The following is a 14,451-nucleotide window of genomic DNA, read 5'->3' on the forward strand; positions in this document are numbered from 1 at the left end:
CAGCGTTATAGTGAGAATCAGACCAGACAAGAGCTAAAGTCACATGGCGTCACATCCTCTGAAAACTGCCATAAAGAAATAAATTCACTGTGATCTCAGTGTTTAAGCATAAATAAGACACAAATTGTCTCTTCTTCTGTTTTGAGCTTCGTTCTCTCCGTCGGTAATCAGCTGATTCTCGGCTGCAAGGCTGAGCTGAACATCCAGACGTGTTGAAACCGGATTTCTGACGGAGGAAACGGGTCGCGCTGCCGCTAATCTGAATCCAGCACGGGAGAATAATTAGTCATCTTCAGAGGCGAGGGAAGGTTATTTAGAGAAGTGAGGATTAAAACCCGAGGAAAAACATTCAAAGAAACCAAACATGCCTTTTAGAGAAACGTTAATCCTCAAATAAAAGAGCCAGGCAGAGTCTGCATGCAGACCCAACATTTGGACATTTGGACGGTTTGGTTCCCCAGGGAAACTGAACACGGGATTCTTATCGCTGCTGAACAGAAACAAAAACTGGGCAAAAACCTTTCATCTCAGAAAAGACGAAATCAAGTTGAAGATTCTTTGAGTAACATTCGTTTACTGGTTCTGATCCGGACGAGTCCAGACAGTCAGAGAATCGACTAATCAACTGATTAATACGACTAATAATCATAAACCTGCTAAGGAAACAGTTTGATCGTCACACGAGTCACACGAACAGCAACCGGATGTTACTGCAGGCAGAAACTGTGAAGAAGACGACAGGAAGTGGCAGCATCATGCAAGACATGATGTTTAATGAGTCAGAGTGAAAAAACTTTTAATTGCATTTCTTATTTAATGTAAGTGTTTTTGGCATCAGGAGAATATTAACAGCCTGTGAGATGACTAAACGCTTAGTTTTAGTCTTGAACAATAAAGAACTTTATGTCTATATTGATCATTTATATCAGTATCACCTTTACAGAGAGATTAGAAGAAAACTGAACTTGTTCACTAGTGAATTGTAACTGCAGAAGGTTTGAAGCACCAGTTCAAACCTTCACCTTCCTGTTTCCTGTTTTGGGTAAATATTCCTGCAGCTTCTCTCTGTTTCCCTCATTGAGCAAAGAACAGGAAACAGAAACGTTTCAGGGAAGTGTTGGGCTTCCAGACTAAATATTATTTTATCATCATGTGTTTATATCAACCTAAAGTGACACCATGAACCTGCTTTCTTCAGTGTGACTGAATTAAATCAAATGGAGGTTTTGTTGCTCCTGATCACAGGGAGCTAAAATGGCGGCTGCGCCGGGCGGCTGCTGGCCTCCGCAGAGAGACGCCGTCTGGCGCTAATAAAGATGAGCAGTGGTTGAAAACAATACCTGAAGCCTCTTCTGTCTCATTTACTGAGCGAGAAGCCTGCCGCCTTCAGAGCTGCTCGCTTTATTCGCGCCAGCTGGGACCCAGAGTGGAGGAAACGCTCGGGCGTAAAAATGGACTTTTGTTTCCATGTGTCTGGATGAGGAGGCGGCTGCTGCTTGGGTTTGACTCCATGAGCAGCAGGTTTTGTCCTCCTGCTGCCGACCTCGTCTTCGGTTTAATTGCTCTGAGAGTTTTGTGTCCAGAGCTGAAAGCTAACCTGGTTTCATGGGGTTTTGACTAGGCCAGACTTCTGAGAAACTGTGGGAAAGAGTCTCACTTTGTGTTGGAGCCAATTTGATGCAGCAAATCATTTTAGAAGTTTTTAAACTCATAAGTATTTATATCAAAGGTTATCTGGAGCCACTTTCCTGCATATTCCAGTTTAAATCAAGTTCAGAGGCAATTCAATAAAAACGATTCAGGGAACAAATATCAACTGAAACCAAGTTAAAGGAAAGCTTGCATTAATGCACAGCAGGTTAAGAAAAACCTCATTTATCCTGAAGTGGAAGTTTAAATAAATATCAGAGCATCTTGACTTGAATAAAACAAAGAAGCTGCAGATCAAAACACAATAAAATGAAAAATGTGAAGCTGTTTAAAATGTTCAGTGTCATTAGTGGGAACCTTCCTGCTGATCTATCAGCTCTTCTGCTAACTGCTAAACTTAGAGCTTCTTTAAATTCCACTTTAATTCAGTTCAAATTTAACTTCCAGTTTATTTAGATTCCTCTCAATATTTCCAGTAAATTCCAGTTAAATGGAAAATGTTCATTCTCTGTCAAACTGAATGTGTTTGAAATCATTTTAGTGAAAATAAATGTGGTGTCAGTTTAGTGGCGTTTATCCGATGTGAGCGGCGTCTGCGTGTGTTTCAGGATCCGAGTCGCTGGGATCAGAGGTCTTCAGGGAGTCGTGAGGAAAACTGTGAACGACGAGCTGCAGGCCATCATCTGGGAGCCTCAGCACATGGACAAACTGATTCCCTCCATGCTGTTCAACATGCAGGACGCCGAGGACCTGGACAGGTACGCCGCGCCGCAGCAGCCAGCGCCAGGCTGCCGCCAGGCTGCACTGATGTGCTGCAGCATTGCGCTGCCGCCGCCAGGCTGCACTGATGTGCTGCAGCATTGCGCTGCCGCCGCCAGGCTGCACTGATGTGCTGCAGCACTAATGTGCTGCAGCACATCAGTGCATTATAGACCAACATAACAGAAACTAATCGGCCAAAGAAGTGAAATGATTGTAATTATTGATGAAAATTTAATATTACAAGTTTAATTTATTGTGCAGGAATAATTTTATATTTGTGTTTTTAATTGGAGAGAAAAACTCAGGACTTTCAGTTTGGGGATTTGGATCCATTTAACTGTTTACTTTTACATTTTACTTTAAAAAGTTACAACTTCTCAAAAATAACAGCAAAACTTTTTAACTCAAACATCAAATCCTTCTGATTTCTGTCCATATTGTTGATATTTTTCTGCAGTTACATAGAAAATGTATTTTTATTCCATTTCTTTCATGGAAAGTTTCCAAGGTGGAGAAATTCCCAGAATGTTTCAGGCTTTTGTCTCAGACAGAATTCAGATTAAACAGTTTCTGTTTGTCTTTAGAAATAATGAGAATCGTTAAATAATAACCACTTTATTCCTTGTTTCTGTGGATTCTGAGATAATAAAGGCAGATTCAGTAAATTTGCAGATCGGCGCCGTCTGTTTAGGTTCTTTTCTCCTCCTGGATCTCGTCGCCTCACCTTCCCGTCTTCTCGCTGTCGTTTCATCCGTACGGTTTCCATGTGAACAAAAAGCTATTTTTGGATCCACTCCTGCTGCCGTTTTCTTTCTTCTGCTGACTTTCCTTTCTGAAGAGGCTCAGCTGTGGCGCCGGCGCCCCGACTGGAGCGGCTCGGCACTAGGGTTCTGCTCTGCAGGTGGAGAATACCGAGCCTTCGCGTGTCGTCAGTATCTTCACCCGCTGAAGATAAACGACCATAAACGTTTAGATCAGCTCATGGTTAGAGGAACCCTCAGGGTGTGTGTGTGTGTGTGTGTGTGTGTGTGTGTGTGTGTGTGTGTGTGTCTGTGTGTGTGTGTGTCTGTGTGTGTGTGTGTGTGTGTGTGTGTGTGTGTGTGTGTGTGTGTGTGTGCGCTGCTGCAGGAGGCAGTCACTGGTTCTGTTCTGGTTCTGTTCAGCTCCGTCTGTCCTGTCCGTGTTTCTAACCGTTTTCCTGCAGAAACTCTGGACTCTAAATCCGTCCATTCAAATATATGAATATGTATTTTGGGTGTGAATGACTTGACCTTTGACCTGAACAGTGTTTCCAAGTTTAATAATCTGAATCTCTTAAATTAATTTGAGTCTTGCTGCAGTTTTTTCCTCTCTGGTTCATTTGCTGCTGCAGAAATGATGCTGAAGCCGTTCTGTACTTTTTCCTCCTTGAACAAACGACTTCCTGGTTTCTGTTGGTTTCCCCTCCGACCGGCGGCGAGTCTCTGATGGACGGCGCCGCTCAAGGCCGCTGTGTTTCTCTTAATTGCCTCTCGGTGAGGCGGACGTGTCCGGCCTGCAGAGGGAGGGAGGCCGAGGCTCCGCCGGTGTTCACGGTTCCACCCTGACAGAAATGGAGGCGATAAAATGCCTCCGACCTCCAGCTGCTCAGACGGTTCATATCTGATGAAACCCAAACAGCCGCTGAATACAAACCGGACAAAAGGAGTCAGGAGGGTCATGGAGTCATTTAGAGCCGCCGTCTTTCAGAGATGACTGGACATGAAAAATAACTTTATTTGCTGTGACATGTTGGAGCAGCTCGGTTTCTGATTGGTTCTGCTCTTGGTTCTGATCGGTTCTGATTAGTTCTGATCGGTTCTGATTGGTTCTGCTCTTGGTTCTGCTCTTGGTTCTGCTCTTGGTTCTGCTCTTGGTTCTCATCGGTTCTGATTGGTTCTGATCGGTTCTGATTGGTTCTGCTCTTGGTTCTGATCGGTTCTGATCGGTTCTGCTCTTGGTTCTGCTCTTGGTTCTGATCGGTTCTGCTCTTGGTTCTGCTCTTGGTTCTGATCGGTTCTGCTCTTGGTTCTGATCGGTTCTGATTGGTTCTGATTGGTTCTGATCGGTTCTGATTGGTTCTGATCGGTTCTGATTGGTTCTGCTCTTGGTTCTGCTCTTGGTTCTGATCGGTTCTGCTCTTGGTTCTGCTCTTGGTTCTGATCGGTTCTGCTCTTGGTTCTGCTCTTGGTTCTGATCGGTTCTGCTCTTGGTTCTGATCGGTTCTGATTGGTTCTGATCGGTTCTGATTAGTTCTGCTCTTGGTTCTGATTGGTTCTGCTCTTGGTTCTGATTGGTTCTGCTCTTTTTCCTCAATATGAACCATATTTTTTTAATTTGGACACAAATTCTGACTACAAAGTCTTTTTTTTTTTTTTTAATCCGGCAACAGAAAACCTCATTTTATTCCGTCTGTTCTGCCCAATTTATTAAACCACAACAATCCACCTCCAATTACAGCAGGAGGTTTCATTTTTGTCTATCATTTCCCCACTTCTAACAAGCAATAAGCATTTAATTTCCCCTGAACTGCTGCCGTGTGCTGACAGTAATTGCATCGTTTCCCTCCGGAGACGCGGCCGCCTGGAGTCCACCTCGCTCCCGGCGACGTGATTTACGATTTATCCCCTCAACAAGTGGCTGCGGCTGCTTCAAGGCGCAGGATTTCTGTTCTGAGGGAAATGGAAGAACTCTGAGGGTTTCGCTCCCAACAGAGCAATGGTTGGACGGAAAGGAGAGATTTACACACGAATCAGGATTTCAGCTGAAATAATGACATGAAAATCGAAGTTTGATGCCTCAGTTATGGAGCGGAGGCGAGAATATCGAGAGAAAAACCGAGATCCAGGATGCAAGCAGCAGAAATTGGTTTCCTTCACTGGCACAGAGAGTGAAGCTAAAAAGCTAGCTGCGCTAACCCCAGAGCATTAACCACACAGTTCAGCTGATGTTATGTTGCTATGCTAACATTATAGTTAGCATAAACTAACTCTTAAGTACTTTACTAATACAGTATTTAGCAGAAGCCAATGCTAAAGTCAACACAGTATTTAGCAGAAGCTAATGCTAAAGTCAACACAGTATTTAGCAGTACCTAAAGCTAAAGTCAACACAGTATTTAGCAGAAGCTAATGCTAAAGTGACCACAGGATTTAGCAGAAGGTAATGCTAAAGTCAACACAGTATTTAGCAGAACCTAATGCTAAAGTCAACACAGTATTTAGCAGAACCTAATGCTAAAGTCAACACAGTATTTAGCAGAAGCTAATGCTAAAGTCAACACAGTATTTTGCAGAAGCTAATGCTAAAGTCAATACAGTATTTAGCAGAAGCTAATGCTAAAGTCAACACAGTATTTTGCAGAAGCTAATGCTAAAATCAACACAGTATTTCGCAGAAGCTAATGCTAAAGTCAACACAGTATTTTGCAGAAACTAATGCTAAAGTCAACACAGTATTTTGCAGAAACTAATGCTAAAGTCAACACAGTATTTAGCAGAAGCTAATGCTAAAGTCAACACAGTATTTAGCAGAAGCTAATGCTAAAGTCAACACAGTATTTAGCCGAAGCTAATGCTAAAGTCAACACAGTATTTAGCAGAAGCTAATGCTAAAGTGACCACAGTATTTAGCAGAAGGTAATGCTAAAGTCAACACAGTATTTAGCAGAACCTAATGCTAAAGTCAACACAGTATTTAGCAGAAGCTAATGCTAAAGTCAACACAGTATTTAGCAGAAGCTAATGCTAAAGTCAACACAGTATTTAGCAGAAGCTAATGCTAAAGTCAACACAGTATTTAGCAGAAGCTAATGCTAAAGTCAACACAGTATTTTGCAGAAACTAATGCTAAAGTGACCACAGTATTTTGCAGAAACTAATGCTAAAGTCAACACAGTATTTAGCAGAAGCTAATGCTAAAGTGACCACAGTATTTAGCAGAAGCTAATGCTAAAGTCAACACAGTATTTAGCAGAACCTAATGCTAAAGTCAACACAGTATTTAGCAGAAGCTAATGCTAAAGTCCACACAGTATTTAGCAGAAGCTATTGCTAAAGTGACCACAGTATTTAGCAGAAGCTAATGCTAAAGTGACCACAGTATTTAGCAGAAGCTAATGCTAAAGTGACCACAGTATTTAGCAGAAGCTAATGCTAAAGTGACCACAGTATTTAGCAGAAGCTAATGCTAAAGTGACCACAGTATTTAGCAGAAGCTAATGCTAAAGTCAACACAGTATTTAGCAGAAGCTAATGCTAAAGTCAACACAGTATTTAGCAGAAGCTAATGCTAAAGTCAACACAGTATTTAGCAGAAGCTAATGCTAAAGTCAACACAGTATTTAGCAGAAGCTAATGCTAAAGTCAACACAGTATTTAGCAGAAGCTAATGCTAAAGTCAACACAGTATTTAGCAGAAGCTAATGCTAAAGTCAACACAGTATTTAGCAGAAGCTAATGCTAAAGTCAACACAGTATTTAGCAGAACCTAATGCTAAAGTCAACACAGTATTTAGCAGAACCTAATGCTAAAGTCAACACAGTATTTAGCAGAAGCTAATGCTAAAGTCAACACAGTATTTAGCAGAAGCTAATGCTAAAGTCAACACAGTATTTTGCAGAAGCTAATGCTAAAGTCAACACAGTATTTCGCAGAAGCTAATGCTAAAGTCAACACAGTATTTCGCAGAAACTAATGCTAAAGTCAACACAGTATTTTGCAGAAACTAATGCTAAAGTCAACACAGTATTTAGCAGAAGCTAAAGCTAAAGTCAACACAGTATTTAGCAGAAGCTAATGCTAAAGTCAACACAGTATTTAGCAGAAGCTAATGCTAAAGTCAACACAGTATTTAGCAGAAGCTAATGCTAAAGTGACCACAGTATTTAGCAGAAGGTAATGCTAAAGTCAACACAGTATTTAGCAGAACCTAATGCTAAAGTCAACACAGTATTTAGCAGAAGCTAATGCTAAAGTGACCACAGTATTTAGCAGAAGGTAATGCTAAAGTCAACACAGTATTTTGCAGAAACTAATGCTAAAGTCAACACAGTATTTAGCAGAAGCTAATGCTAAAGTCAACACAGTATTTAGCAGAAGCTAATGCTAAAGTCAACACAGTATTTAGCAGAAGCTAATGCTAAAGTCAACACAGTATTTTGCAGAAGCTAATGCTAAAGTGACCACAGTATTTAGCAGAAGGTAATGCTAAAGTCAACACAGTATTTAGCAGAACCTAATGCTAAAGTCAACACAGTATTTAGCAGAAGCTAATGCTAAAGTCAACACAGTATTTAGCAGAAGCTAATGCTAAAGTCAACACAGTATTTAGCAGAAGCTAATGCTAAAGTCAACACAGTATTTTGCAGAAGCTAATGCTAAAGTCAACACAGTATTTCGCAGAAGCTAATGCTAAAGTCAACACAGTATTTAGCAGAAGCTAATGCTAAAGTGACCACAGTATTTAGCAGAAGGTAATGCTAAAGTCAACACAGTATTTAGCAGAACCTAATGCTAATGTCAACACAGTATTTAGCAGAAGCTAATGCTAAAGTCCACACAGTATTTAGCAGAAGCTATTGCTAAAGTGACCACAGTATTTAGCAGAAGCTAATGCTAAAGTGACCACAGTATTTAGCAGAAGCTAATGCTAAAGTCAACACAGTATTTAGCAGAAGCTAATGCTAAAGTCAACACAGTATTTAGCAGAAGCTAATGCTAAAGTCAACACAGTATTTAGCAGAAGCTAATGCTAAAGTCAACACAGTATTTAGCAGAAGCTAATGCTAAAGTCAACACAGTATTTAGCAGAAGCTAATGCTAAAGTCAACACAGTATTTAGCAGAAGCTAATGCTAAAGTCAACACAGTATTTAGCAGAAGCTAATGTGTGCAGCAGCATCATCCTCAGTTTGACGTCTCTGATGATGAAGGGCCTGTGTGAACTCCGACAGCTCAGATTTCACACTTCAGCTCTGAATGTCACCTTGCAGTGAACTGACCTTTGACCTTCCCGTCAGACTTCTCGGTGCCATTACGGAGATGTGAACTGTGACCTTGACGGTGCTGGCTCCTGATTGGCTGTTGGTCGTCAGCTTCTCTATTATTCATCCCGGTTGTTTCCTTCTGATGAAACTTTCATTTAATCTCAGCTTCTCTCTTTCCATCCCTCCTCTTCTTACTTCCTGGAAGTTTGTCTTCTCAGCCTCTGTGTTGTTATGAAATATTGATTGTTGCGCGGCGCGGCTTGTTGCGTTGCGCGGCTCGTTGCGCGGCGCGGCTTGTTTCTACGTGATGTTGCCGTTTCCAGACGTGTTGCCTGTTTTTCCAGCTGCTCTGCTGAGCCGACAGCTCCTGTTGCTCCTGGCGAGGCCTTTCCGTTTCCCACGTTCGTCTGCTCTGCTTCCCTCCGCAGGTCGGGGCATCCCAGCACGCCGTCCGTCGGGTCAGGAGGGCGAGGAGAACCCGGCGGTTCTGGCCGAGAACTGCTTCAGGGAGCTGCTGGGCCGAGCCGCGTACGGAAACATGAAGAACGCCGTCCGGCCCGTGTTGGTGTGAGTACAACCTGTAGATCTTTCCTTCTTAAAGCAGCATTTCAATGAGGCTGAGCTCCGAACTTTGACTAGGCCACCTCGATTCTTTTCGTATTGAGCCGTTCTGTTGTAGATTAGCATGGCTGGTAGATTTACAAAATATTGGAGGCTAAGAAAAAGCCGTCACTGCAGGGAGTGAGTCTTAATGTGATGAGAATAAAATCTTACAGGTGTGAATTTATCCTCATGTTATTATTACTCTTTGTAATTTACAGCTTCTGTTATTACGGCTTTTTTTTCACATTATTTTGACTTAATTTTTAAATTATAACTATATTCATGTTATGACTTTATTCTGGTGATATTACAAGTTTATTCTCGCATTATGTCTTTATTCCTGAATTATTAAGATTATTTTCCATTTCTGAACTGCAATCGACTGCAGACCGCTCCAAAAGCAGGAAGGTTTACAGCGCAGGGCATTCTGGGTAAATGCTACCAAAACAAACATGCTAGCCTAGCGCTAGCAGGAGAAATGAAAAACACTGAAGTGTTTTTCCTCCAATCGCTAAAATCTGACGCCTCCATTTTTGTTTCTACACCATGAAGGAAGCTGCGCTCAGCGTCTTTAGAGGTTTGTGTGTCGTTTCCTTCAGTGGTTTCTGGTGCAGCGCCCCCTCGGGCCAGGAGGGGAACAGGTTGGTTTGACTCAGAGCCACAGCAGCTGGAGGTGGAGCAGATGATGGAGTTCTGGTTCCTTATTGATCGGAGTTTACTGGACTGTCAGCTGTGAAATGACCACCATGTTGTATTCTTGTGGAGCGCTGTGCGGTCAGAGATCTTCTCTCCTGCTCCAGTAAATGTCTCCTTCCTCCCTGGAGAACATCAGAACCAGATCCGCATCGTGTGAACCTGCCGTTATACTGCTGAGCATCAAGTGTCAGACTGAAGGTGATCAGTTATTAAGTGGATCTGACCGGCTGCTGCTTCCACAAAAAACTGGAAAAACCCAAATCTTTCGCAAAAAAGGCTCCATGTTGCTCCTTAGTGGCTTTATTGAATATTTCCATGCTCATGCAGCCTGGAGTGACACGTTTTCCCTAAATATGTAACTCATGCTTGCAAATTAATTCAAGAACCTTTTACTGCTGCTATTACAGTTTTATAAGACTCTGACGCCTCAGAAACACCGGCGTCAGTTTAAAGTTTAAAAGCTTTTCTTCTTCCTGTCTGCTTTTCTGACCTGGGAGGCTTATCGTTTATTTATCACTGGTAAAAGATCTACATTTCTTAAAGACAGGCAAGGAAACAGAGGAACAGCTTAAACGTCAGGATGTCTTCTTCATGGTTCTGTAGATTATTGGGTCAGGAGGTTGAACAACAGCGGACCGGACACACCCCTGAGGAACTCCTCTACCTGTCGATACAAACTCTATCCTTTTCCATCCACTCATATTTATCTTCAGTTTGAGTGGAAAGAATGAAATATTCACTGAAGTTCATCATTTAAAGGATGTAGCAAAAACAGTGGAGGAACAAAAAGTTTAGTCATCCATCCTAAATACTTTCTTTCCCTTCTGCCTCCTAATTAGAGCAATTTTTATTTATCCTTCTCTTGTTTTGATATTCAAGTTTTTTCTCAGTTCAAGCAAAGAAAAATTAAACGATTTTCTGTTAAGATGAGCAGGTTTGGAACAGAAATTATGTTTTAAACCATTTTCTCTGAATCACAAAACATTTGAAGATTTAAAGAAAACTACAAGCTAAAAATGAACCTTTATGGCTTTAAATGGGAAAAGAAAGATCAGTTACACCATAAATTGTAAATAAAGTAAATTTGTGCGTGCGTGTGTGTGTGTGTCGGGGTCTTTAGTTCATAATCTGTCAGATAATCCAGCGGATGAAGCTACAAATTGGTCATTAATTCGGTTCCTGCAGGCCTTTGTTTCACCTCCTGACGTTTCCCATCCATTCTGTTGACACTCAGTCACTTTTATGACACTTGATGCAGGAGGTCTGCACACACACACACACACACAGGCACACAGGCACATGCAGACACACACACACACACACACAGTGACAGAGAGCAGCAGTGTGTCTTTCTCACACTGACACTTTATTACTGTAAGTGTTTCTGAGTCCAGGCCAGAGGTTCAGTTTCACATCTGGCTCCAGGTCAGGTTGGTGCGCTGCGCCCCCTGCAGGCGGGCCAGAGCGTTGCAACCTGTTAGTGTAGTGCAGGCTGAGGATGAATCTGATCTCAGACAAAAACTCTGATTTTTTTTTTAAAGCGCGGTGCAGTTTTGGGAGCTACGGGAGCCTGTAGGGGAAGGAGCTGCTGGTACAGACTCTCTCTCTCTCCCACCCACCGTCACTCTCTCTCTTGCTCTCTTTCTCTCCGTTTCTCTCTCTCGCTCCGTTTCTCTCTCTCTCCCCCCTCAGATTAAACGTTGACGTGTTGCTGCGGCGGAGACGCTGCGTGAATATTAAACGCCTTTGTGAGCGTTGCGGCGTGGCGAATACTCGTGTATTAAGGCGCCTCCGTGTCTCAGACCCGTTTGTCCTCCTGCAGAACTCTGCAGGCAGCAACAGGGGGGGGAGGGGCGAGCATCTTCAGACTATAAATAGCAGGATTGGGGTTAACGGGGAGGAGGGGTTCGGGGTTTGGATTGACGTCATGAACTGTTCTCCTCCAAGCTGCTTCCTCTCCTCCATCTTTTGTTGCCTTTTCTCTTCTTGGTGCTTCGTCTTTTCTCTCTTTCTTTATCCCTTCTTTTCTTCTTCTTCCTCTTCTTCTTTTTCACTCCAACACCTGATTCCTTCTCTCCCTGTTTGTAGCATTTTTATCGTTTTTGGGTTCAAACTGATTCAGTGATTTTATTTTTCTCAAAAGCAACGCAGCCTGGTTTCCTTCATATCTTCCTATTGTTAATAAGGAATCTGGTTCTGGTTCTGATCCGGTTAGAGACCATGAACCTGCAGTGGATCAGCCACCAGCAGAGCCGACCCTCAAACCTCTGAACACGTTGGTCTAATTGCTAGTGAAAAAAATCTGAAAATGTTTGAAATGAGACAAAAGCTTTTCAAAAAGACGTCAGATTTTGTTTTGACTCCTTAATTCCCAAAGTTTGAAAGATTGTTTCACTTTTTGTTTTTGTAAATCAGTCGTTACTGACATAGTTTAGCTTTTTTTCCCACAAAAAACCTCTAAGGTGAAAACTGACGATAAATAATTAAAAATATTTAAATTCCTGCTGCTAACTTCTTGTTGTGTCTATTCTCTGTGGGATTGACTTTGACTAGGCCTCACCTTGTCTTCAGTCCATTTCTGTGGATTCGTTGGGTTGTTTTACATTCATTTCACCTTTGACCCCCACAGCATAATGCTGCCATCACCATGCTTCACAGCAGTGGCGTCTTCATCATACAGCATCTTGTTAAATTGACAAAAAAATAAATGAAATGTTACCAAAAAGGTAACAATTCTTCTTCTGCACTTTTGATTTTAACCAATAAGGACGTGAATAATTGACTAAATATGAAGAACCTTCATATGATTTTCTTTTATTGTTTCATTTTTGTGCAGGAAATTTGATTCAAATCGGTTTTGTTTCTGCTTTTGGTTCTCAGTCACCTGGACAATCATCACCTGTGGGACCCGAATGAGTTCGCCGTGTCCTGCTTCAGGATCATCATGTTCTCCATCCAGGTAACATTTACTTCAATATTTAACCTTTCAATTATTGATGCAGGATCCAGAAAGACTTTTTTTCTTTTTATGATATTTTTTGAAAATCTTTTCATGCAGAAGAAACAAACGAAGTTTTCAGTCCGGCTGTGTGAGCGTAGCGTTAGCCGCCCGCCGCTAGCCGGTTCACGTCAGGTTGAAGTTGGTCTGCCTGACACACAGGGGGAGCTGCTGAGCAGTCGTGGAGCTTTGATTTTATTTTGTAGCTGTTCAGACTCTGAGGAGGAATCTGCTTGTTTGGAAATAAAATCTGTCCTGAACCGTCGCCACCTTCATGTTTCCTCATTCTGGGATAAAACTCAGCTTATTGGACTTCAGAGGAGATTGAGCCTGAATAAAAATCACTTTCTCCGGTTCTGCAATGTTTACAGGACGCAGCAAGAGAAACTCAAATTATCAATCATTTAATATTTAAAATTTACATAATGCCAAAAATATCAATTTGAGTGAAAGATTTTATATTTTAAAGATCAAAATGAAAAATTCACATAACAAAAAACAAAATCAGGCAAAAGGAGAACATTAGAAATCAGTCTGTTTCAATAAAACTGCAGGTATGTGTCTGGTTTTCATTCAGTCAGTAGAAAATCCAGAAATTTTACTGAAGAGTAGAAACTGCAGCACTGTGAAAGTTTCCTCCACTAACGCTGCAGAAAACTGCTCTCTCTATTTCAGTTCTTCATTCATTTTGATATTTTTTGTTTTTCTCGGACCGATCCAGGCTCAGCACTCGCACCACGTGATCCAGCAGGTTCTGACCCACCTGGACGGGAACAACAGGAGCACTCCGCGGGTCAGAGCCGGCATCGTCCAGGTTCTGCTGGAGACGGTGGCCATTGCTGCAAAAGGATCTGTGGGTGAGTCTGAAAGGCGTCACGGTTCACATCCGGTGTTAATAGAACTGCCAGTTCTGCAGAGAAAAGGTCCGATAAGCCTCTTCGCTGCAGTCCGCTGGAGAAGAAAATGGAAAATTAGTCGGGTTTCTTAAAGAACATTTCTTATTGTTAGGTCTCTAAATAAATGGTTGGTTGATCAAGAGTGAAACTCAAATGAAGCATTTACTTTCTTCAAAAAGACTATTATAGATAATAAAGATAAAGCTAAAAACAAAACATTTGCTTTTATGCTAATTTTGTACAAAAGGAAAAAATCAAAAATTTAATTTTTGTTCCCCTCAGAATCGAACTGCTCCCCTTTTTTCTGTTAAATTATGTTATAATTAAATTGTTTTCTGAAGCATGAAGGTTAGACCTTGAGAACAGCAGCAGAAACGAATTAGGATTTTAGTTCACCATGAAAAAATGTTTCTGTTGTTAAATGAAGGTGAAAATCTCCCACCAGAGGAAATAATTAAAAACGTTCATTAATTCAGAAAAAACCTGTAACTTGTTTCTTCTTCCATGTTTTGGGAAAATAAAAACGAAACTCCTTGTGGACAGGAATGATCCAAGAGTGCAAAGGAAGCGATGTGTTCAACTTTGAAAGCGAAAGCCCGACTCCTCACAATCTGTGGCTCGGTACAGTAAACGCACTGCAGTTAAAATGTCTGCAGCTTTTCCCCTCGACTCGCCGACATCAACAAGCATCGTGGGAAAATGAGCTTCAGCAACACATCCACAGCTGTTGGAGACAAAACTGAAGACACAAAGAGGTTTTTCCATTTTAGCAGATCCAGTCAGAACTGTCTGTGTGCAAAAACAGAAGCTCAGCTAACTAGCAAGCTAACATGTTACATAAC

General features: G+C 41.8%; 1 protein-coding gene across 1 annotated transcript in view; it reads left to right on the plus strand.

The window, feature by feature from the left end:
- LOC129351767 (protein EFR3 homolog A-like) overlaps positions 1–14,451 on the plus strand; it is a 43,160-nt gene that overhangs the window by 12,039 nt on the left and 16,670 nt on the right. The window contains 5 exon segments of the mRNA XM_055020670.1: positions 2,259–2,408; positions 3,799–3,800; positions 8,845–8,983; positions 12,596–12,674; positions 13,435–13,570. Coding sequence (XP_054876645.1) covers positions 2,259–2,408; positions 3,799–3,800; positions 8,845–8,983; positions 12,596–12,674; positions 13,435–13,570 — 506 coding nt within the window.

Source organism: Poeciliopsis prolifica, unplaced genomic scaffold, assembly GCF_027474105.1.
Source record: "Poeciliopsis prolifica strain line A6 unplaced genomic scaffold, Auburn_PproV2 SCAFFOLD069, whole genome shotgun sequence".
Lineage (NCBI taxonomy): Eukaryota > Metazoa > Chordata > Actinopteri > Cyprinodontiformes > Poeciliidae > Poeciliopsis > Poeciliopsis prolifica.